The sequence below is a fragment of the Acipenser ruthenus genome, chromosome 3, assembly GCF_902713425.1.
Source record: "Acipenser ruthenus chromosome 3, fAciRut3.2 maternal haplotype, whole genome shotgun sequence".
In the NCBI taxonomy this organism is placed as follows: Eukaryota; Metazoa; Chordata; class Actinopteri; order Acipenseriformes; family Acipenseridae; genus Acipenser; species Acipenser ruthenus.
This window is the reverse complement of record NC_081191.1, coordinates 5,473,555-5,500,564: the sequence shown is the minus strand read 5'-3', so window position 1 is coordinate 5,500,564 and position 27,010 is coordinate 5,473,555. Positions and strand designations below refer to the sequence as shown.

Below are 27,010 nucleotides of genomic sequence, written 5' to 3'. Positions count from 1 at the left end.
TCTAAGAAAGCAGGTCGCGTAAGACGCAGGGCCCTAGCTGATCTCCCATGTTCAAATGAATAATGGGAGCCTAATTAATTCCCAACTTACCAGAAGTTTGCTAACTGTATGGGGCCGATATAGGAAATAAAGAATGTGCTTGATATTAGAAATGCGGTTATTGTTTAAGGACATATTTCCAACCAACCCCCTGCATATATTCAGGAATGGATCATTTTCAAGTGTAGAGTACTGTTGTATGAAAACATTCTCTATGATGTTGTATCAAAATTGACAACCTTATCACGTGAATTAAAAAAAATAAAACTGAATGTATATGAAAGGGAAAATAACTTTATAAACATCAGCATTTGAAATTTGCTACAAACAAGAACTGGGAAATCAAGTTAAAAAAAAAAAGTATAATTCGAGTTCAAGAGAATCCATAAACCACCAATCTTTTTTTTTTTTAACTAATGCAATTATATTTCTATTTACAAGTATTACAGCAATAACAGGTGATTAGCAGTCATTATGGGCTGAACAAACACAACCCCTCTTAATCACTATGATTAGATCTGAGGCAAGTCTTTCTGCTAATTAGTAACTTACAATAGCCCGTAGCAAACTCAGCCACTCAAGAAAACACAGCCTGACAAGTATTGTGGCATTTAACTACAGGGCTTGAGGTATTTATTAAATGGAGAGCTTGAGAATAACTGAGCCCTGCGGTCTTGCCCTGCTTTTTCAAATCGAGTAAAGTTATCAGTATGTAAATGTCATGATTAGCTATGGGCACATAGTTTTAAAAATCAGATTATTTGAACATTAACTTAACTTTATAGGACTGATTTTCATGTTTGCCAAAAATTTACAAGAGGATTGTTCTCTGAATGGCTAATAAATTGCACTTTAGTTCATTATTTGCCCTCTCTGGCATTTTACATAGCCTCCCGATAACAGATAATATTACCTATGGGGTTTTGTTTAGCACCAGTGTTCATCATTAGGGGGCAATATGTGGTCTTATGACAGATGCGACCACACCCAACTGCTTCTCGTCGTTCAATATCATGTTGAACGCAGGCACGAAGAATTACGAACGTTTAATTTATAAACTCTTTATAATAACCCTGTACATAGATGCATAACTACATACTGTAAATATATTTTTGATATTCTGCTGTGTCAATTTAATAGACCATGTAATGTTAGGGTCCTCACTGAAAATGTGCACAATTATACAGTTTTATTGCATTGAATAATGAGACCCCAGATTATGTGGCTTACTGTATTTAAATCTCTTAACTACACAGTCCTAGAAAATCTCTACTGTTTTAATAGTTAACTGTGGAATTATCATATCCATGCTTTTGGGCCAGGAATTGGAATTTGGTCAGAATGTATGGGTAGTTATGGCAAGCACAGGTTGTGGGTTTTGAAATGCATTTCAAATGGACGAGATCAGCTATATAAAAAGCATGGTCAGCATCAATCTGGAGCACGCTCCACGACAGACATTATATTTAAGGCTTTTGCATTTAAGTCATGCAGCTGTGCAACACTAATGGACTAATTCCTTCCAGAAACACTGTTCTACAAATTTAAAGCTTACGCTGTGCTTCATGCTTGGCCCATGGTTTGAGAATTGATTCTTTTTGTGTTTAAACCTCAGTGAACAGCTGTGTCATTTAGAAGCCAAGATGTATAAAAAGGGGGAAATGCTGGCAAGCTCAGTTCATTCTATCATTTACCAGAGCAGAAAAAGATGTCATGCTGGCATTGCTTATTGCTCAAATGCAATTAAAAAAAATAAGAACCCAATCAACATTAACAATTCAGGGAAACCATTCTGTAACAACCAGTGCTGAGACCCAAATAAATCACTGCATGTTAACAATACCTGTTCAATCAGAACCAGATGAAAGTTGTCGTATCAGCAGTTGAGAAATGCAGGCATGGACTCAGTGAGCTGTGTGCCCATCGCATTCAGATGGATAAGCTTTTTCCCCCTCAGTGAGAAATGGCACATTCATCAGATAGTGTTAGACAAAATAAGAAACACCTGCAATGTGTACCCTAAACCTCTTGCTTCCATTTAGGTACTATTTCAACTCATTGCTTTACTTTGTTTAAAAAAACAAACAAAAAAAAAATACATATTTATTGATTTAGTTCTTCACAATTTCACCGCTGCTTTTCTACCCAGTTTGAATGCCCAATATGTGTGTTTACCATTCAGTACTGAAGATCAACAGGATCTCCATTTCTATGGTCAAGTCTCTTCACCCACAAAACCTAAGCAACAGATGTTACCAACCAAGAACCCTAGAGCCAAGGGCCAAGCCTGGCAAAAACAGGACTGAAAAGGACCCTCTGAACCAACTGACATAACTGGGTTGTGATGGCTGATCCCTTAAGATGAAGTTCAGTCTGAATATAGCACCCTCCTGAGCTTGGATTCACAGTGCCTCAGGGAGCTACTGTAAAGCCATGGCCAAAAGTGCATTCCCCTATAGAATCTAACAAGGATGAGCAATACGAAGATAATATCCTTAAGGAATAGAAAGAAGACAAGTGTTGAATTGACAGCAGAACTGGCAGAAGGCACAGGTGTCGTTGTCCATCCATCAACAGTACGAAGGTCACTCTTGAAATCAGGATTGAAAGGATGTGTTGCAGTAAGAATACCTCTGTTAAGAAACTGGAACAAGACTGAAAGGATAAAACATGCATAAGAACACAGAAATTGGACTATGGGACAATGGTCAAAGGTGCTTTGGACTGTTGATGGATGGACAACGACACCTGTGCCTTCTGCCAGTTCTGTTGTCAATTCAATGCTTGTCTTCTTTCTATTCCTTAAGTATATTATCTTCAATTATTGTTCATCCTTGTTAGACAGCTTTTTGGGTCTTACGGTCCTGGGTTTGTCAATTACAGATGATGTTTCTCTGTACTTGTTGATTATGCTTCAGACACCACACCTTCAAAATCGAGTGATGCAAGCTATTTCACTCAATGTTTTTCCTTCTTTATGCAAGTCAAGGTTGTTATAATAGTAGAAAACACTAGTGGAGGCTTGGAGTACATTGTTGATGCTCATAATGCATCAGAGTAGAAAAATGCAACATGTCTAAGACTTTTGCACAGCAGTGTATATATACAGTGCTCCTTCGCTATAAGGCTCTTGGTTAATGCGCCTCGGATATAACGCTCCTACAGCATGCCCCCCAATTCCCTATACTAATGATTCATGCAATATTTCTACAGTAAATACAGTACCGGTGTTATTCAAACTGTAAACAACTTCTCAGTCTAACTTCCGTTTCTGTCTCTCCCTTTTACTACAGTATCTGAACTGAAGAAAAACTGATGAACACATATCTTCATTCATTTTATAACTAAATAAATATTAGGCCTATTATGTGGTTGTCTTTCCTAATGTATTTACTTTTTTGCTGCGAGAGGAGCTGTGGCTTTCTCTGGGAGACGAGACGCTTCAGCTTCGCTTCAGCCCCGCTCAGGCAGCCGAACCTGGGGCGAGCCCATTCCCTCTTCCCCTCACCCAACCCGCTCTCCGTCTCGCACTTGGTTTGCTTGTCTGTCGCTTCGAACTGAACTCCCGACCGCTGTTTAGCCAGGTTATTTACAGTTTAAAACCTGCTAATTAAAATGATCCACGAGTAGGAATGTTACCTTTTTTTTTTTTTTGTAAAAAATATAGCGTTGATTACATGGTGCTTTATGCATGGTTAATTCACGGAAAGTTACATGTTTGCTTCACTATATGTGCATTATAGAGAGGGAGTTATTTTATTTTGTATTTTAATCAGATGTGTTTTGTTATGGGTCCCGTGGCGCCCCCACCCCCTCCCCGGTTTATATCGCTCTTCAGTTATAATGCTCATATCGTGTGTCCCCCGAGACCCGCGTCATAGCGAGGGAGCACTGTGTGTGTGTGTCTAATATATATATATATATATATATATATATATATATATATATATATATATATATATATATATATATATATATATAAAATGATGTCCTAATCCTAAAATTCTAGGTGATGCCAAACATTTGGCCATAGCTGTACATTGTCCCAAACCAAATACTGTATGCTACTGTTGCTGCAGAGTCAGCACATTATTACAACATCTATTCAACATCCCTAAAAGCCAAACACATTTTTCTTGGCATCACAACATTTATAAAAACAAACAGCCAAACAGTCTTTTATTTGTTTTGGCAACAACGGGTATTTAATTACTGTTCCACTGTGTAATGAGTTTGCAACTCCAATGTCTGTAATTCCTCTAATTCTGAGCCAGGGAATATTACTGGCATTGCCCTGCATGCCTCATGTCCACACACATTATAAAGGACAATGATGGATAGATCACAAGCACACACCCTTCCAGTACAATGCACTGTATATAGAGGCCATGGCTTGGGCCTGTTTGCAGCAGGTTTCCATTCCTAGCAGGCAAGGAGTCAAGTGCTAGAAGCACCCTGATGCTTTAGGCCCTGTTCTCAAAGCCAGGGGATCCAGTACAAATCAGCATCTCTCTTTTTTTAATACATTTGGAATCGCAGATTATTTTACCCCCCAATTTTTTCACAATTTGGAATGCTCAATTATTCAACCTGGTCCACCGCTGTCTGTATAGTAAAAACTATGATAAACCATAGTAAAACAGTAAATACATGGTAAAGCATGGTAAAAGCACAGTAAACTTCCATGGTAAACCTTTTTTTTTCTATTGCTTTTTAATGAATGTTTCTGTCCTTGTAGTATAGGCCTGTACAAGCATGATTGTGTTGCTCAGTGTTGAGCTCAGTAAAGGTTGGCATTGTAGGATGGCCTTAAATTACAATTTTCTATCATGTAAAGAACTACCACTGCACACAACCCACGGTACTACTTATGAGACACAGCCCACACCAACTTAATTAACAGTGTGGTTTGCAGTGATGCTGCACTTGGAGTGGGTCAAGAGTTAATTAGGAGATATGTCCCTTCTAATTTATTTGTACAGAACAACCTCCTGATATCCTTACATCAGACAGGAAGCAACTTGAATGTTGGTACTGTCTTGTTTCAGAAGCTAAGTTATCTTGGGTCTGGTCAGACAGCCTGAGCATTGTGTTTGGGGCAATTGTTGACAACATTGGCCAAACAGATCAACATATCTACCACACAGAGTATTTCTGGTTGACATAACTAAGCAGGCAGCCCTACAGTGTGCAGAGCAAAGATACAGAAAATCTGCAGCTGTGGTTTCCAACTGTAAACTGAACACCTGCATCCACTCCAAATAACAGTAGCTGTGCTTAAGCAGGCCTCTCTAGAGGTTTAGGTCTGAAAGTTTTTATTTGAAAAGTTTCTTCTAAGTTATATAAACTGAAATGTATATGTCCATGCAGAGAAAGCGTTCCAATCAGATATCTGTGTGAATACAGCCCAGAGAAAACAAGCACTGTATTCTAATTAAAAGTTAGACATTAACATTCTGCTCTTTTATGCTGTGGCATGAAGGCATGCTTTAAGCATGGCCAGGAAAAAAAGCAGCGTGATTGCATTTATATTTATAATCCATGTCCCCTTAGTTGAAACTTCAATGGTCTATTGTAAGTTAAATACACTTTTGCTGTTTTCTTGAAGTAATGGTACAATGGTGTTGGGTAATACTAGATCACATGAGTGTGCATCATGGAACAGTTAGAAATCATAAGAATGAAACAAATGTCTCGGGTCAGTGTACACAATGTTAGACTATTACAATTTCTACAAAGTCAACAGCCATTTAATGCAAATATGACAGAAGAAATGGGTGTTTTGTTGCTAATAAATATTATAAAAGTGAGATATTAATGTTAATGAGTTACAGGCATCAGAAAACAGAATACACAAAAGGCTTATAGTGTTAACAGAAACACGGGAACTATACTGTACAAAAAAATGATTGCATGTCTTCTTTTACCATATAAGTGATTGATCACGCTGTACACGGTTCAATCAGTGTAACCATAATATAGAATCAAATACATATATTTGATGTCTTTTCTATTTCAACTTGTGTATGAATAGCAGAACCTTCCATTTTTCTTCTCACATTCAAATACAAAAGAACCACCATCACAGCTTGGTTGGTATTTTATTTTATGTCTTTTATACACACACACAAACACACACACACACACACACACACACATTCCCAGTGTCATTGTGAAAATAACAACCATGCTTTTAAAAAAAATGAACGCAGTTGAATTCAATTGGGAAACTAATTACTTGTTGTGAGAAATTCCTTCAGGAGCCAAAGACCTTAACTCCTTCAAGCCTGAGTCATCTCTGACAGCTAATGTTTTGTGTAAAAAGTATTCACACGCTAAGCCCAAGTGCAATTACCTTTCCATGCTGTCAGCAGAGCACTCAAACTCCTCATGGGAATGCAGTGAGTCTTCAGCTCTTGTCATGCTGGCTTGGGGCCACACTCCTCAGTGATAAGGAGGAGATCCAGAATTTGCTGAAAATTCCAGCAATTACTGGTGAACTGGTGACTTGGAACACGCATTAGGGTCTATTGAACAGAACGGTGAAGCAACTCACTAGAACGGGAAACACCAAATTGTTCAGCGACTTGTGTCTGATTCAGGTTTTTTTCAAGAGCTTGAACAATTTCCAACTTTTTGTAGCAAGAGAAACGGCAGCGCATTTCGCTGTTTACATGCTATTTTGTAGCGATAAGGTGCACTCGTGGAAATCAGAGTACAAAACGAGGCAATGATATGATGGCGGTTCTGGAAAGATTTAATAAACCAATCAGTGTCCCTCAAGACACTCTCGCGATGACAAGTCACTTTTGAAAGACTGAAAAAAACATTTTAATTTAAGTTTGATGATGATGAGTTATCAGGAGTAAATTACTGCTGCTAACTAGGTGCAATATGTTTTTTTTCATTATAGGAAGCTTGCGTGGGTGTTCAAGGTGAGATTAATAATTGAATTACTGTCACTCCCTTACCTTTAGTAGAGATATTTATTTAGATTTGCACACCCTATTTATTCTACCATTAAGAGGGGAAGTATTTACTGTTTACCCAGCTTGCTGAAAGTAAGCCCAACCGGCTCTGCATTAAACCAAGTGCTGGTCATAGATGGAATTGCTAGTAGTCCTGAATGACCTCTTCTATTAGTCATTGTTACTAGGCAGCTATAACGGAGGAGTAGGTGAAACTAGGAAATATAGGCCTTTAGTAATAAGAGTTGCAATAGTATGAAAACTATCTTGAACATTGACAAAAGATTGGTTGTTAAAGAGTAAGTAGCAGGGTTCTGAAAAATATAGGGTTACACGTCCCCACATGCTGCTACAGCTGTTTAAATACTTTCTTTCATTGTTAAAATCCCGACAACCTTTTACACTTATAACTTTATTTTTTTTAAATCACTCTTCCTGCAGTGATTTAGAGGACAGATCTCAAACCCCAATGCACTAGAGCAGCCATTTTGAAAAGAGCTTTGAAACAGACTTGTTAGAAGTGTAAGAAGTTGTCAGAATGTTAACAATGAAAATAAAAATGACAGGTCCAGTATTTAAACAGTTGTAGTAACACAAGGGGACGTATAACGCTATATTTTTCAGAACCCCGCTACTTACTTTAAGTTGGTACGGCCTGCAACAGTCATACTGATGGACTTTTTACCAACACAATCTAAGCAGTTCTTCAATCTATTTTCATCACTGCTTCTAATACCCTGCCAAACTCAATGTGCCTCAGAACACAGGAAGCTTGAGTTAATCCTGTCTTGAAAAGGAACTGTGCTGAAGTTATTTTATATTCTTAACTCACTGACTTTGCTGACTGTGTCGTAACGTTTGAACCTCTCACAGCCTCTTGCTACTTTTTCATGTAAAATGAGTGCGTAAGCATGCATTCTGGAACTGGAATGGGCCAACACAAACAATGACAACGTCATCTTATACAGTGCCTGATCATGCCACAATATCGCAGGGGATTTTAGCAAGCTTTCCAGGTAGAATTATTTCAAAGCATATTTTGGTGGTGGGTCTTGAACCAAAACCATTTATGTATGTTTCTCTCTAGGCTTTTATGGTAACCAGCTACAGGGGAATTCCAGTTAAGGGCAATCATTTCTGTGCAATTCAAGCTGAATTTCAATATGAAAGAGGCATTGGAAACCACATTTAAACAGAAACACACACGAACTGAAACAACTAAACCAGTCTATATGACTCAGAACTAGACAAGCAGCAAGATCTAATGGGACAATTTAAGCTGTTAAAATGAGCACACAGGAAATGATTACTTCATTTCATACTAGTCATTGCATTTCTGCAGCCACAGAAAACAGTTTTAATAATTTCCCATTCTGGTGCATTAGCTGTGTGTTGCTCAGGACAAAGACCCAGAGTCTCCACTGTTTACTGATTAAGCACAGATCTACTCAGATCTTTGGGCCACAGAATGACAGACAAGCTAATCAAAGTACAGTAGCATCACGATGATCAAAATAAGCAGACAGCTTGGCAAGCAACACAACCGAGAGGAAATGAACAGCTGAAACAGGAAGTTGTTGATGCGTGTGTGACCCTACAGCGTACGCTTCTTATTATGGCAATTCTATGTACTAGACTTTTAAATGTAATTCCATGTGGACAGCTGTTAAAACACTAGCATCAATTAAAGTAATACACTGTAAGCCTGGAAGGAAAACCAAAAACAACCTGGGAGAAAAAAAGAAACTTTACACTTGACACATCTTTATTAACTATTGCTTTTTCTGCAATACGGCACCAAATTAAACAAAATCAATAAAGCTAGATCTAGTCAATAGCCAATACTGAAATTCTAGTAAGTGAACATTATCTAAATCTCACTCTTGGGAGTGGGATGGATGTGGGAGGGGATTTAAAAAATAATACATTATTTCTGAGCCTCTGACTTGGTAATGAAAGCCAGGGGCTGCTTCATTAGTGAAGTAATCTGGCACACAATGTAATGACCGGTAATTTATTTCAGACATTTAACATTTAAAATAAATGTTCATAATTTATTTCCACCATTTGGATAATGCAAATGTCAGCTGTCTAATAAACAAGCAAATCACTGCTGAGATACACAATGGATTTGACATTAGTTAGAACAAATGTCATTTTAAAAGGATGATATCTGAGCTATTAATTACTGTTACAAGATTTTAAAAAATATTAAAAAAAAATAACTTCCTACAAATATACTGCTTTCAGACAACTGTAGAAATTAGCTGAACTAACTGCTGAAATGTCAGACATTACCTAGGGAAATAGGATTAGCTCTCTTTGCCCTAGGACTTCAAGCTTACAACTAAAAGCTTGTTACTTTGACAAGAATAAATAAAACAGAGCAGCAAACATACAATGAAAAGGAAACATGTTAAAGGGTTTTGGTTTTCCTGTTCAAACTATCACAACAGAGTGCACTTCAGCCACATCATGTGATGTGTAGTCATAACCAAAGCACGGGTTGTTTATTCAGGAAACCTACAGGAAATATACAATGTTGCAAATTAAATCTCTCTCTCTCTCTCTCTCTCTCTCTCTCTCTCTCTCTCTCTCTCTCGATAATATATATATATATATATATATATATATATATATATATATATATATATATATATATATATATAGCTGTTCCGGTTAACAGATTAAATCAGACCAATTAATCAACTAGAGTTGATCACAGATTAATTTAGAAAATAAAATCAACCAATGTAAGATCTGCATTTTCTCTGCAGCAGTCCAATCATAAGCAGAGGAGAGACAAACCGTTGAAGGCATTCTCCGTTTCAGTTGAAGGTCTTGGGAGTTTAACCAATAGGAAAGTCAAATATCTGCCCTGGTTTTGCAGATGTCCAATCATTAGTGAGCAGAGGCGGGACATAAATATGCTAGGGTGCGCGGTGTAAGAATACCTGAATTTTGCGTGATATTGCTTGTTATTGAGAATTATACTGAGAACTTCGAAGTAATGTTTCTAATTGCTTTTTACAAATAAAAAAAATGGAGACATCATAGTCAATTTGTGTTAGAACTTTCTCAGAAATTGGAGATTGTTAAAGAAAGGGAGGTATACACCACAATATATATGAGATGGCACAGGACTTTACGAATTTACACTGCCGTCCATAAAAACAACAAAACTGCACATGTTGGTATTTTTGGAGGATGGCAACATTGAGCTTTTACACAAAAAAGAAAATGAACAATTCTGATTTAATTTTTTCAATTTGCAAATAGCGTGGCTTGTACTCTATGAATAGTATAATACTGCTACTGGTACATGGCTTTAGACAGGAGATGGAAATCATTCAGCAAACTTTCAAGTGTATCATTACTCTTCCGCTGTATTACATCATACTTTGGTCTTATAATTTACACAATTTCTCCAAGCCAATTAAAAAGAATAATTAATGAAAATGTCATTCAGACATGCAGACACAAAATTCTATCCACCCACAAAACCCAATTAACCAAATGTCACTGTTATCTGCAGATGGCCAATGGTCAAGCAGAGATTCCATTATGTATGCAGTGCTGTATTCTCACAGTTCATTTGTTATATATATATATATATATATATATATATATATATATATATATATATATATATATATTGTAATAAAATTCACCCACTCGGGTTCGTTGCCCCTTTAGAAACACGACCCAACACACACAGGAATGGATTTTTTAATTAACAACAACAAAACAAACAAAACAGAAACAAACACCTAACTCCATTTTTGGAGCGCTGACTACACAGGTAAGTCCCTGACTAACTTGCAGGACACAGCACTTACTTATGGCTACTCGGAGACAGAGCATATATATATTCGAATCTGCAATAGGGAGTACTATATATATATATATATATAGTGCTCCCTTGCTATAAGACTCTCGCTTATAAGGTGCCTTGGATATAACGGATATACAGCATGTGCCCCAAGTGATTCATGCAATATTTCTACAGTAAATACAGTACCAGTGTTGTTCAAACTGTAAACAACTTCTCAGTCTAACTTCCGTTTCTGTCTCTCCCTTTTGATACAGAATCTGAACTGAAGAAAAGTTGTGCTAGCACTTTATAAAACACAGACATGTTATTCAGTATTCGTTTCATAACTAAATAAATTAGACCTATTATGTGGTTATGTTTCCTAACTTATTCCCATTCCCTCTTCCCCTATATATATATATATATATATATATATAATTTATTTCAGTCTGATACTCATTTTCTTGATCCTCATAAAACTCCAATCCAGACATTCCCCTGATAATTTCACACCACATTTATTTCAGAATTGGTGTAATGTAAGTCTACGGTCAGTTCTTTCTTGAGGCACTTATAAAAGGGAATACTATCAGTGTTACTCAGGGCAAGGATTTCATGGCTCACAGAGTTACTGTACATCGTGCAGGCACTCTGCATCACAAGCCTCTATATTTAGATTTCATAAGCAAGATGCTATGAAAAGACCTCACATGAAAAAAAACAGTACTATATTACCAGCACATTGGCTAAATACAACTGATCAACTGATGTATCACAGCATAGAGGTTTATAATATTTTGTTTTTCCATTTAATTGAATTGCAAATACATAAATTGTTAGATTTATGTTCTTCAGATTTTCGTTTCACTTGGCTTATGTCCTCTGAAACTATCCCTGTCTGCATACCAAGCTAAAAGGATTAGAACAGCTTTCCAAAGCAGCCTGGTAGGACGGCTCCTAATATAAAGTATCTTTGTAAAACTGGCAACCCCTGTACTTCTAGCAGCTGGCAAAGGTTTAGGGGTAGAGGACATTGAATTAGGAGCAGGCTAGTTCATAAAAACCTGGAAAGAGTGCAATACAGAAACCATTTTCTGAAGAGAGTCACCAAATGTCAATAAGACAGACCTAATTTTTATTTCCTCGAACTGTAACTTACATACTGCATATAATGTACCAGTAAAATAATTCACCTAACACTGTACACTGTATTACACCTTCCACATCTCCAGAAAAAAAGTAAATATAAAATGTTACAAAAGCCATACTGACTTAAGAGCTTAACCAGTAACAACTTACCATCCTTCCCAACTGTGAAGTCTAGAAAGCAGTAGGAGTAGGCAGTCCCGACTTTGGTTTCTACCTGTGGCCTCTTTAGGGTGGAGTAGATTTTGCCGGGGCTGTTCTTGTCTGGCTTCTCCAGTTTCGGCAGTCCGCAGCCCATCTCAGCAGCTTCTGTCACCACGGAAACAAAAGGGAGTAAAAACACACCAATTAGTTCTCCTCTGCTCCACACAACAGCGAGGAAATAAACCATTGCATTTTGTACTGTAGGTGATGAAGTAACACAGACACACACACACAGGAGCCACCTCCTTCAACACAACAAAGAACAATTTGATAAACGGCTTGTCAAACTAAATAAGGAATTTTTCTCACAGATGTCCGAGTCTGTTTGTCAGCTTGAGCACTGCTGACATCTAAGCTGCAAGACTACTTTGGAAAAACAAAATCCTTCCCGACAACACCAAAACTGAGGATGCGCTCAGGCAATAATATAATATTTTGCACACTTGATGTAACCTTCAAGTATTGCCTGTTGGATATTATTATTATTATTATTATTATTATTATTATTATTATTATGAAAATTAGACTGTATAGGATGCAATGGTTAACAAAAAAAAGAAATGTCAACGTTGCTAATGAGAATACACTTTAGGTATGACAGGTCTTAATGGGTTCTTTCTCATGGTAAAGTAGAATTAGGTTGTCCAGATCTGTGTCTACCTAGAAAGAATCACAATGTGGTAACAATATATTGTATAAAATACTGTACATGGATAAAGTGCTAATCGCACTATAGCGTTTCTTTGCTGCGTTTGTTACAGCAGACGTTTCGTTGTGCTTTTTGTATTCAGACTTAAACGTCAAACGCAACGTTTTTTCACAAGCCGCTTCTTCATGCCCATTTGAGCTCCATTATATCAGTGCAGCAATATCCTGTTCTTTAAGATAAACTTCACAAGAAATATCTCATTAAAGAATACAAACAGAAATTATCGGAAAATATAAGTTAGGAAATCGGAATTCCAGGTAAGCAGTTTGGTATGTTATTATTAGCTTCGTGATTTTCTTGTAATTAATCTAATTAATAATGGAATAAAAATGTGTATTTTCACGTGTCAATTTCAAATGCTACACCAGGCTACATTTTGTTAAAAGTTACTTTATGTGAAATATAACAAACTTTGTTGAATTTATCAAACATAAGCAATAACCTCGCAGCAGCTCGCACCCATCCATATTGCCTTCAGATTATATCCAAATTTAGCAGGACAGGGTGGTGACCGCTTCGTTTTACATCCAAAAATCAAACGTGGTTATATATTTTTTTTTCCCCAGCGACTTTAGCTTTTTTTTCGCTTTCAATTCCATAGGTTTGATTTTTTTACCCTAGAAAAAGAAGCTAATAAACTGTTGTTGGTGTCGTTTCATTTAATAGAACAATAAGAACATGAACAATGGATCTCTGCTAAAGGGCTTGCAGCTCCAACCAAACATCCTGGGCAGGAAACCAGGTCTCCCAATACTCCTGGGAGGGCAGCAACAAAGTGCAAAATTACACTTCATATGACCTTTCTTAAAAGTTCACTACATCCCATTGTGTCCCAAAAGCACTTACTGATTTGAAGCTAAAAACTCAATTGTGGATCCAGGTGACTGTCTTGCTACCTGATTGGTTTCCAATGGTTTTGGTTGATTACATTAAGAAACCACACTCAAGAAAAAGTTCACTTGCATTTCTGTCTCCTATAAAAACAAAAAATATCCCACATAACCCCCTTGCACATTGCAGCAGTGTGGAGTAGTAGTTAGGGCTCAGGACTCTTGACTGGAGGGTTGTGGGTTCAATCCCAGGTGGGGGACTTTTGAGCAAGGTACTTCACCTAGATTGCTCCAGTAAAAACCCAACTGTATAAATGGGTAATTGTATGTAAAAATAATGTGATGTCTTGTAACAATTGTAAGTTGCCCTGGATAAGGGTGTCTGCTAAGAAATTAATAATAATAATTGCTGATTTTGGCTACTTTCCATTTGATATCTACAGAAATATCTGGGAAGTAAGACAAGGGTTGTGTCTAATGCAACGCAACATTTATTTATTTATTTATTTATTTTTTAAGTTTAATCAAGTATTTAGATTGTAATTACATAGAAAGATTGGCCAGATTTAAACGTTAATGCTAGTATATTGAATAAGGACAGTATAACAAAGATGCAATTTTCCTGACGTGATAAACAGTGTTGCCAGTTAAGCACCCTTTCACAACAAAAAGATGGATACAAACTAGAGAACAGACTGGGCCAAACATTTCTACCAAACTTGTACTACAATTTTATGTGGAAAGTATGCTATAGTGCCTGTTTTTTGACAGAGCATAACTGACAGCTCTGTACAAAAACACACAATTTTAACATTATTGGATGAATAAAAAAAAAGGAGTTGAAATATTTTTGTGTGGCTGTTATAAATTCAGACATTTGGTACCAATACCCGATTCTTTTAACATATGCATGGTTAAAAGCACATGATGTGCAGTGTACAAATATTCAAGAGAGTCGCAAGGTCACAAGGTGCTAGCTTCTATGCAGGGTATAATTATACCAGAGTTTAAACAGGTGATTTGTACAGAAGACGCTCAGCAGAATCCCTAGACAGTATACAAAGGAATCGGAATCACTATCTGACTCGGGAAAGCATGGCTGTGTGAATATATGCCTGATTGTGTACATCAAACTGATCTGGATAGATTAGCTGTCGTTGCTTTGTGGTTGCTTGTGTCAGCTCAATAAATGAGGCCTTATCTTTTGAGACTGCAGTTCAAAATGTAAAGAGAATCCTTGGGCCACTGATGGGGCTTCCTGGAGGTTTGCATAACAATTCCCCATTTACTTTCATATGGAACTAAGTGCTTGAGCAGTTGATTGTGCAGGGACATATTAACCGTGTTTCTGACTTGAATCAAGAGCATTTGATTTTCATGCTGGAAGCCTGGATAGAGCACAGCCACACTTAAAAGCTCAGACAGGCAACAAAGTGTAACCCTGGATACCAGACTACTTACATCCCACTTCACAGGTTCTGTGAAAGATGCCCCTCAAAAACATTTTGATCAGTTCCCAGTGCATGACCATTACCAACTGCTAATTCAGGGAAATATATTCAAGTGCTACATCCAGACAGTAACATACGGTATACAGAAACCAATCAATCTGCTACAGAGGCTAGATTTTCAAACATGTCATTACACATGTGTAAATTAAGCAGTTAATCAAAAGCTTAACTTAAAAAGCTATGCTAACTTTACATTTTCAATCTTAAATTGTACTTTTTTTATTTTCCCCAAAGACCCTACATTATTTTTTTTTCTGTATTGAGTGATTCAGTGCCAGCCTAGATGATTTGCATTAAAACTAAAATGGAATGTTTTACTGATTTGTCTCACTTCTTTCTGGTTTCATTTCATAAGTTAACTTGGACAGCATTTGAAAAATAAAAGACCTTCATAATACTAGTATATTGCCCTGAAGGAACCACAGCAGAACTATTTGCTGACCACCTCACTACCAGGAACACACATTGGGTCTATCATGGACATGCAATGGGTTAATAGTGGGTATTGGTGACAGTGTATTGTGACACTGTCAGTATGTCAATTATAAAAAAAATTACAGCAGTTCACTGTATGTTACCATTGCCCTTACAGAGTAGCAGTGCATTGAATGGATGGTATATATTAAATGTATTGCACTTCCTTTTCAGCATTCCGTTTAAAATACAGATATGTAACAGAGTTGTGTACTTTGGGAACAGCTGTTGATTATGTTCTCCAGATAAAAACAAAATGTTTAACCAAAAAGGTTAAAATAGACCAAGCTTGACATACACACAGTATACTCAATATAAAAAATCTGGCTAAAAGTAATCAGAAAATATAACAGGAGTCAAACCCAATAAGGTGTTTGCAAACTCAAATGAGTGCATGTGCTTGTTAAATGACCATAAAAGCAGTGCTCTGTTCTGTGCTTCCTGCAGTTTTGTAATTAAAAGTGGTCAGTGAACACCGTTTGGGGCTATATTTTAGAGACGAAGGAGACATGCATTGAAATGGTTAAAGACTACCTTCTGGAACTCATTAGCTGCAGTTTCATAAAACATTTCAAGCAAGAGTCTCCCTGAAGACTTGCTTACGATTTTGGATGTCATGCATATCTTGTTTGAAATGCTGTTAAGAGTTCATTGTATTTTTTTACAGCTAGAGTGCTGGTTCCGGATTTCTCTCCCACCCACTTCACGTAAAAATCTGACCTTGAACTGCACAACAGGTCACATCTACACGGCTAGAAATCTTTGCTTCTCCCCATGGAAGAGGCTGGCTTCTGTACAGTATGTGCGACTCATGCATCTTTATAAAAAAAACTAAATGTTAAGTTTTATTATTATTATTATTATTATTATTATTATTATTATTATTATTATTATTAATAATTTCTTAGCCAACACCCTTATCCAGGGCGACTTACAGTCGTAAACAAAAATACATTTCAAGAATCACAGTAAAAATATTAATACAATTAAGAGCAAGTTTTACTTACTAGGGTTTCAGATAACTAAACAACAAATTGCTCAAATAGAGGAATAATATTTAAATGTGATATACAATGTACCCTTGTTTTGTTACTACTGCTACATCATATTATCTATGATCTTTTCTAATACAAAATACTAAAATAACACCATCTGTGAATTATGCCCTCACATTTGTTTTTCAACATATTTTCTTATGAAGGTGTTCTGAAGAGGTTGTTTTTTTTCTATAAACAATTAAACAGTTACAAGAATGTACTTTTGGTATACCATGAAAGCCTGCATTAAAAAAACAAACAAAAAAAACACCTTACTGGTGCTGCTTTCTTCTGTGTTCCTTCTGCAAACGCTTTCACCAGCACTTAAAGATGACCACAACCTTACCTAGTAAGATGATGCTGTTGTCCTGGCTCTGAACACTCAAGGCTTGCCAGTCACAGTCGGCACGCTGCCAGCAAAGGACACGTTCATCTCAAAGGGAAGTCGTAGAGCCTGGAGTTCTGAAGAAAACTCACTTTTGAATCACCAAAGCAGCAGAGAAGTGACAGAAGAGTTTTTACCAAGATAAAAAAAAAAACACTATCGAGCTTCTCACATATATTGAAAATGACAAGATTTTCATTTTCATTACATCAGCACCTCAATCTGTTAAAAGGGTGTATAGCAAATGTTGCTTCCTTTTGCTATTCATTTATATTCAAATTATGTTCATCGCAGTTCTGCAAACTCAGAAACCACATCCTCTGACATTGTATGGTTCTTCTCCCGCCATGCAACCTAGTTTCAATACTGTTTGCAAAATGAAAAGATTAGGCTCAAGCACAGACAGTGCACTTCCAAACACTAGTCTGGTTTGCTCCAGCCAAGTGAAAAAAGTCCAGCAGAGAGAGGAGAGTCTGAAATATTAAGTGTGCTTACAGGAGAGACAGCATCAGCTAAGCTGCCAGGAGAGACTCACTAGCCTGCTCACATCACTCCGCAATGAAATCTATTTTTTATAAACCCCCAGACGAGGGCCCCTGTAGACTAAATCCATTATTCAGGAGACTTGCAAAAGGGCAGTCTGCTTCTGGGACACATGTCTGATACTAAGTGAAGCTGTTATTTAAATGGCTAAAATGAGTTATTAGTTAGGAAACTAACTAAACAAAAAACAATACTCAGTTAAATATGATATATAGTTTGTTTTATAAGTATAAATAATTTACTTAGGATTGATTAAATTAAAATATAGGACTGCAATAGACCTGTTCTGCAGAGACATCTTTTTTAACAGCACTAAAGGACAGATTTATCTGTTATGGACCTAATATCAGTGATCTATATACGTTTTGTATATATACATTTTGAATGAAATACAGAAAGCATTACACCAATATCGTACTTCAGTACAAAAACACAGTTAAGTTAGTTATTAAATACGATTATATTTGTTGGAGACAAGCTTATAAATCAAATAATAATAATACAATTAAAAAAAAAAAAGTAATATTGACCTTGGAGGGCCCAAATAACACTCTTTTTTCTTTAATCTGCAAATTCATTATTTTATTAATCAGAGTTTAAAATGCTCCACAAGGGGAAGTCAACATACTGGATAACAAAATGAATATGTAAAACAAATAACATGTTGCTAATGATTTCTTTAATTAAATCATCACATTACTAAGATAATAAAACACAATCATCAATATGTTATCTGTTTTTAATGATGTGCCTGTATGGAAGATCCCAGTAAGTACAGGACACCCAGCATGTTTAAAATAAGCAAGTTTCATCCATAACCGTACAACACTCAATGGTGCTAAATTCAGAAAAAACAAAACATAATAAATTCAATGCCAAACATTGACTAAGTCTTTTCCCACGTGTTTAAAAATTGTCATTGAATTTATTACATTTCTTTCAATTTATAGAATAAAACAGACCAAACAAGCAATCGAGAGTCACTTTGCACCCCCTTTTGGAAGCAAAAACAAAAGAGTTTTATTCCAAGAGATTATAATATACAATGGTTTGCAGAAGTATTCACCCCCCTGCACATTTTTCACATTTTGTTGGCTCCTGAGCGTACTCCACGACACTTTCAAATTAGACTTTACATGTAGAATCTACACAAACTACTCCACATTGATAAAGTTAAAAAATGCATACAGAACATAAATAAGTAAGATTTACAAAGAAAAACAGATTAATCTCAGTTGCATAAGTATTCAGCCCCTTTGCTACTGCAGCCCTAAATCAGCTCAGGTGCAAATAATTTGTATGAAAGGTTACAAAATTAGTGAAATGGTTTCAGCCTGTGTGTACTCAAAGTGGTTTAACTTGTAGATAATTTCCCTTAGGTATATAAAGACTTTCAAGCTGCACTCACATAGTGATCCAACAAAGCAACCATGAAGACCAAGGAGCTTTCGAAACAAGTCAGGGGTAAAGTGGTAGAGAGGCACAGGGCAGGAGAAGGGTACAAGAAAATGTCAAAGACACTGATTATCCCTCTCAGCATAGTGAATTCCATCATTAAGAAGTGGAAGATGCATCATACCACCCAGACACTACCCAGATCAGGTCGCCCTCCCAAACTGAGCAGCCGGGCAAGCAGGAAACTGGATGTCACTCTGAAGCCAACAATGACCTTGAGAGTGTCTGAGATGGGAGTCAGTGTTCACACATCAACAATAAGCTGGCCTGTATGGACGGGTGGCAAGAAAGAAGCCATTACTCAAAAAGCCTCCTCTTAAAGCACGTATGGAGTTTGCGAAAAAGCATGTAGATGATACTGCAGACATGTGGAAGAAGGTTTTGTGGTCAGACGAGACAAAAATTGAACTTTTCTGTCAAAATTCCAAGTGCTATGTCTGGCGTAGCATCACCCAGTCAACACCATCCCAACTGTCAAGCATGGTGGTGGCAGCATCATGTTATGGGGATGCTTCTCTTCAGCAGGGACTGGGAAGCTTGTCAGGATAGAGGGGAGAATGGATGGTGCAAAGTACAGGCGAATCCTTGAGGAAAACCTGTTTGAGTCAGCCAAGACTCTGAAACTGGGGAGGAAATTCACATTTCAGCAGGACAATGACCCAAAGCCACAGCCACACTGGAGTGGTTAAACAAGAAGATAATTAATGTTCTTGAGTGGCCCAGTCAAAGTCCTGACTTGAATCCAATCGAAAATTTATGATGAGACTTGAAGATTGCAATCCATCGACGATCCCCAACAAACTTATCAGAACTAAAGCAATTTTCCTGTGAAGAATGGGCAAAAATGTCACCATCCTACTGTGCAAAGCTAGTAGAGGCCTATCCAAAAAGACTCATAGCAGTAATTGCTGCAAAAGGTGATTCTACCACGTACTGACTTAAAGGGCTGAATACTTATGTAACCAGTAAATTCATGTTGTACATTTTCTTTGCAAGTTTTGCTGACATTTAACCTCCTCCTCATATAACAGTGTTCAGTTTAACTACTACAGCTTTGAATAAAAAAATTATTGTAAGGTGACATTGGTTTTATGTTGGGAAATATTTTTAAGAAAAATAAAAAACGTAGTATATATATTAGGGCTGTCACGATTAAAGCATTTGATCGTTTAATTTATGATCAATCGGTGCACATTTTAAAATAAAGGTAACAGTCTTAAAGCGGGTCCTGCACAGTAATATTTAAAAAAAAAACTAAAAAAAACTATTAGACATTAGTAGAACACAGACGTTACATTGTGCATTTACATTAATGTGTTGAAGCGTTTCGTTGTTTGTATCTGAAGAAACTGTCGGCATCCAATGCAAACTTTGTTTATATACAGTATATAGATGTATACCGTACGGTACTCACTGTATACTATCTCTGATGCAGACTTTTTTTTTTCTTAATCTGTCACAGTGGCGCATTGCAATTCCAAAATCTTGTGCTATTTTATTCCTAGTAACTCCCGTTTCAGCATTGAAAAGATCTGTTTAAATATAAACCCATTGTTTAGAAAGATACTCAGTAAGCCTATTAGTGCACTACATATTTGCATTACTGGCAGGTCATTTGCATTGCGTCTTTACAATAAAACAAGTGAAACAAACAAACAAAATCTAAAGGTCGTTTTCATTTGCTCAAATAAATTAAAAGATTAAAACTGAAAAGTAGAACACCGAAGTTAAATTGCACAGAACTGTACTAGTACTTACATAATGTGTTTCTTTATTTACTTCCAAAGAATGTCAGCACCTGTCCGATGCAGACTTTTTTATATCCGTCACAGCAGCACTCTTACCAATTCTGAAATCGTGTGCTATTGTATTCCTATTAATGCCCTTTCCAGCAGTGAAAAGAGACATCTCTCTTTAAAAAAAAAAAATAAAAAATGTAAACACCCTTGCTGTTGCCTTTTGCATTGGCGCTGTCCACATGACTGACGTTGATGAAACTTTGATCAGGGTGGGTGAGCAGTCAGGTCGGATATGTGACATTTTATAACGTGAAAAATAAAAAAAAATTCTGGTCCATTAAATTGTGAAAAAATTGATCTCCGATCAATTCATGAGTTGATTAATCGGCCCAATTAATCTGTTAAATCGGAGCAGCCATATATATATATATATATATATATATATATATATATATATATATATATATATACAGTACTGTGCAAAAGTTTTAGGCAGGTGTGAAAACATGCTGTAAAGTAAGAATGCTTTCAGAAATAGACATGTTAATAGTTTATATTTATCAATTAACAAAATGCAAAGTGAGTGAACAGAAGAAAAATCTACATCAAATCAATATTTGGTGTGACCACCCTTTGCCTTCAAAACAGCATCAATTCTTCTAGGTACACATGCACACAGTTTTTGAAGGAACTCGGCAGGTAGGTTGGCCCAAACATCTTGGAGAACTAACCACAGTTCTTCTGTGGATTTAGGCAGCTTCAGTTGCTTCTCTCTCTTCATGTAATCCCAGACAGACTCGATGATGTTGAGATCAGGGCTCTGTGGGGGGCCATACCATCACTTCCAGGACTCCTTGTTCTTCTTTATGCTGAAGATAGTTCTTAATGACTTTCGCTGTATGTTTGGGGTCGTTGTCATGCTGCAGAATAAATTTGGGGCCAATCAGATGCCTCCCTGATGGTATTGCATGATGAATAAGTATCTGCCTGTACTTCTCAGCATTGAGGAGACCATTAATTCTGACCAAATCCCCAACTCCATTTGCAGAAATGCAGCCCCAAACTTGCAAGGAACCTCCACCATGCTTCACTGTTGCCTGCAGACACTCATTCGTGTACTGCTCTCCAACCTTCGGCGAACAAACTGCCTTCTGCTACAGCCAAATATTTCAAATTTTGACTCATCAGTCCAGAGCACCTGCTGCCATTTTTCTGCACCCCAGTTCCTGTGTTTTCGGGCATAGTTGAGTCGCTTGGCCTTGTTTCCACGTCGGAGGTATGGCTTTTTGGCTGCAAGTCTTCCATGAAGGCCACTTCTGACCAGACTTCTCCGGACAGTAGATGGGTGTACCAAGGTCCCACTGTTTTCTGCCAATTCTGAGCTGATGGCACTGCTGGACATCTTCCGATTGCGAAGGGAAGTAAGCATGATGTGTCTTTCATCTGCTGCTGTAAGTTTCCTTGGCCGACCACTGCGTCTACGGTCCTCAACGTTGCCCGTTTCTTTGTGCTTTTTCAAAAGAGCTTGGACAGCACATCTGGAAACCCCTGTCTGCCTTGAAATTTCTGCTTGGGAGAGACCTTGCTGATGCAGTATAAATACCTTGTGTCTTGTTGCTGTGCTCAGTCTTGCCATGGTGTATGACTTTTGACAGTAAACTGTCTTCAGCAACCTCAACTTGTTAGCTGAGTTTGGCTGTTCCTCACCGTTTTATTCCTCCTACACAGCTGTTTCTGTTTCAGGTAATGATTGTGTTTCAACATACATATTGTATTGATGATCATTAGCACCTGTTTGGTATAATTGTTTAATCATACACCTGACTATATGCCTACAAAATCCCTGACTTTGTTCAAGTGTACCTAGAAGAATTGATGCTGTTTTGAAGGCAAAGGGTGGTCACACCAAATATGGATTTGATTTAGATTTTTCTTCTGTTCACTCACTTTGCATTTAGTTAATTGATAAATATATCTATTAACATGTCTATTTTTGAAAGCATTCTTACTTTACAGCATTTTTTCACACCTGCCTAAAACTTTTGCACAGTACTGTATATATGTATATATATAATAAGACAAATAGATGGCCAGTTTTACTCATTTCACATTGTAGGATTTTTTAGAATACAACTGACCCCTGCTGTCAGCAATATGATTAGCCAGATTAACCTGCACTCGCTTCATCTATTGCAATAAATAATTTCTGTAATCATTCTTGGACATGATAAATAGTAGTATCTACTGTACATACATTGGTGTGGTTATATGGCATTTGCCAATGAATATCAGCCTTCATTGGAGTGAACAATTCCAATATTTTTAAGCAAGGAAATACAGCAATTCTGGAATGTACAGTGCCAAGAAAAAGTTTGTGAACCCCAATGATAATTATGGAAATTCCATAGTTTTACCATGATAGCCTTCTTGAATCAAAACCAGTCTTTTCTTAAATATCCAATAGGGTTTATATTAACCAATTCCATGTCTTTTGAAACAAAATGATGTATGAATTAGACAAACAATGAGTAATTACGATTCAGGTTATGTGAAAAAGTAAGTGAACCCCTGGTTTTATCAGCTCAATTAAGGGGATAATTAGAATCAGGTGTTTAAATAATTAGGTAGATCTTCAGGGGTGAGTTTGGGAGGCCCCACCCTATATAAAGATCAGAAACTTTGTGAGTTTGGTCTTCACCATATACATGTGTGGAAACACATCATGCCACAATCAAAAGAAATCTCTGAGGACCTCAGAAAAACAGTTATTGATGCTCATCAGTCTAGAAAGGATTACAAAACCATTTCTAAGGATTTGGGGCTCCACCAATCCACTGTCTGACAGATAGTCTACAAATAGAGAAAGTTGAAGACCACAGTCACTCTACCCAGGAGCGGTCGTCCTACCAAAATCTCTCCAAGAACAAACCGGAAAATCATCAAAGAAGTCACAAAGAATCCCAGAGTAACATCCAAGGATCTGCAGGCCACTCTCGCCTTGGCTAATGTGAGTGTTCATGACTCAACTATCAGAAAAAGACTGAACAAGAATGGTGTTCATGGAAGGATAGCCAGCAGGAAACCTTTGCTCTCTAAAAAGAACATTGCTGCCCGTCTGAAGTTCACCAAAGAGCACACAGATGATCCATAAGACTTCTGGAACAATGTTCTCTGGACAGACGAGTCAAAGGTAGAACTTTTTGGCCTCAATGAGAAACATTATGTTTGGCGAAAACCAAACACTGTGTTCGAACAGAAGAACCTCATTCCAACCGTCAAGCATGGTGGTGGAAGTGTGATGGTTTGGGGCTGCTTTGCTGCCTCAGGACCTGGACGGCTTGCCATCATTGACACAACCATGAATTCTGCATTGTATCAGAAGATTCTAGGAGAATGTTAGGCCATCCGTCCGTGAGCTGAAGCTAAACCGAAAGTGGGTCATGCAGCAAGACAATAATCCTAAACATACAAGCAGATCTACAAAAGAATGGCTGCAGAAGAAGAAATTCTGCGTTTTAGAATGGCCTAGTCAAAGACCGGACCTAAACCCCATCAAAATGTTGCGGCAGGACCTGACGCGAGCTGTCCATGCAATGAAGCCCTCAAATGTCACGAGTTGAAGCAGTTCTGTAAGGAGGAATAGACCAAAATTCCTCAAACCGATGTGAGAGACTGACCAAGTTACAGGAAACGCTTAGTTGAAGTCATTGCTGCTCAAGGGGGTGCCACCAGTTACTTAATCTAAAGGTTCACATACTTTTTCACACATGGATATTGAATGTTGAATCATTTGTGGATAAATGAATGTTGAAAAAGTATCATGTTTTTGTGTCATTTGTTTAATCAGGTTATTTGTATCTATTATTAGGACTTGGATTAAGATCTAATAACATTTTAGGTTTGAAATGTGAAATATGTGAAAATCCTAAGGGGTTCATAAACTTTTTCTCAGCACTGTATGTCAATGATCCTTACAGATCCCCACTGATGTAAACTATTGGTCAATTAAACAATCTAAAAGTAGCGTATTAACTGTAAAGGATCCTGTGGTGATTATGGAGGACAGCACTAACGATAGAGTTCAGGGCAGTTTCCATTGTAACTAATTAAGAGTCTGCAGAGAGACTGCAACTAGGTTTTAATGTTCTCAATTGCAACAAACACAATATTTGTCATCTGCCGCCTTGAGGATTGTAAAACAAGGTATTTTATTTAGCCCAGAGATTTAGACTAATTGTTGTTTTCATTGACCCCAATTAGCACTAATCTGGGACTGCCTGATTTTACATTAGGTAAGGTAATCCACAATTAGTGCTGAACTGATCAGACTTGTGTTAGTTCAAAAAGCTCCCCCACCCCATCTATCCTTTACAGCTGTTCCTACCAGTACTAATTTATTTTAGAAATCCACATCCAAGAGGAATTTGTACAACTTGCACTATGTAATCCTAATGTTAAATTAACTCTAAAAATGTTTGACTGTTTACAACCCTTAACCCTTTGCGGTCCTATGGTCGGACCAGGTCCGACATTAGTTTTCCTTTTCCGGTCCGACATCATCAAAAAGACGTAAAACACAGGTCTCTAGTCTTTTTTTTCTCCGGGAAAACCATTCAAAGGCCGAGTGAGACCAATAGAAGCAGAGAGAAGCAGGGAAAAATAAGGGGGGGGGGGGGGGGGCGTATCTCAGCAATAGATAGCCCCGGCACCACAGAGATAACAGACATAAACAAACAAGACAGCTGCTTCTGCATCCAGCGCTCAAAGAATATTAGACATTTGCAGAGCTTTTTGAGATGTTATAGTAATAAAATGATCGCATTATTGAGGAGTTTGGTGATGAAACGAGTGATCAGGAGAGGATTTATCAGTATGCACGACTATGAAGAGGTATGTGAAATACAGCAAACAAGGGGTGGGGTGGGGCTGGAGATGCAGTACTGAGTGTCCTTTTGATATGCAGTGCCTTTTAAACCTGTTTTACTGTGAAAAAAAAACAAAACAACAAAACTTTTAAACAGTGTGTCTAAAATAAAGTGTGTGTGTGAAAATAAATTGGACAAGATGCGCTGAATAAATGGACTGCAAAAGGGTTAACACGTACATGTTTGCAACACAGTACCAGTCCTACTAATTTTAAGGTGTGGAACCGAACAGGAATCAGTAACTGGACGGATGCAGCTGAACTACCAACTTAAATCCACAGAGGTCTGTATTCTCTGCTGATACGCAAGAAATTGAGAAATGCAAATATTTTCTGAATAACTGCTTGGTCTAGGGATGTCACATGTATGTACAAGTTCAAAGTGGGGAAGGAGTAAATGTGCATACTTTTATAAAATGGAGACGGCACAACATTAAGGAGACAAAAAGAAAGCATTTAAACAAGCTTTTAATTTATTTAACATTAACTTTAGTAACACACATGGCAAACAGCCTTTTTAGTGAAACAAATCAATATACAAAACAAAAACAAATTAACTTAACATTAGTGATTTGTACAAATGCTTATCAGTAACCACCAACAGTCAATCACAATATTTGTGGCCAGTAACTAATTTCCAATAGTCTAACCCAATCATCTTATTCTTGGAAGAAAACTTGCTTGGCAGAAAACCTCAAGAAAGATACTTGGGTTTTACAATGATAGTTTTACATTTGAATAAGCCACCTGTGACCCAATGTTTCACAGCAAACATGACCAATAATAAATCACAAACACCAAACGTTTTCCATGTTATCTGTGAAAAACAACCAAAACAAAACTTTAACATGAACATTTAAAGCGAAACAATCTTACAGCAAGTTATGAGTAGTCATTTCCTTTATAGCCCCCAGATAGATATTACTATAATTTGCATTTGAGCAATTACCTTCATTAAATACAGAATTAAAGCCTGAACTATACCGGGCATAGCTTGTGTCACCTAAAAGCAAAAGAATCAGCCATTTTAAACTTGTTCCATGCTGTGAATTTTGATGCTATGATTAGCCTTGGGTACATAGCTCATAATCCGTTTCTTTCTTCAACAGACTAGATATACAACCAAAAAACCTATATAGTGAGTGAATATATGCGAGATAGATAGATAGAGATATATATATATATATATATAGATATATATATATATATATATATATATATATATATATATA

The 27,010-nt window shown here is 37.1% G+C and overlaps 1 protein-coding gene across 4 annotated transcripts in view; it reads right to left on the bottom strand.

Moving 5' to 3' along the window:
- LOC117394750 (raftlin-like) overlaps positions 1 to 17,645 on the bottom strand; it is a 40,935-nt gene extending 23,290 nt beyond the window's left edge. The window contains exons 1-2 of one of the 4 annotated variants that reach the window (XM_033993266.3): positions 17,079 to 17,645; positions 12,121 to 12,276 (exon numbers count right to left, since the gene is read on the bottom strand). In XM_033993266.3, coding sequence (XP_033849157.3) covers positions 12,121 to 12,265 — 145 coding nt within the window. In that variant the 5' untranslated portion in view covers positions 12,266 to 12,276; positions 17,079 to 17,645. Of the gene's footprint in view, positions 1 to 12,120; positions 12,277 to 17,008 lie in introns of all 4 variants that reach the window. The other 3 variants (XM_033993263.3, XM_033993265.3, XM_033993264.3) reach the window with 3 other exon arrangements.
- Positions 17,646 to 27,010: the final 9,365 nt, after the last annotated feature.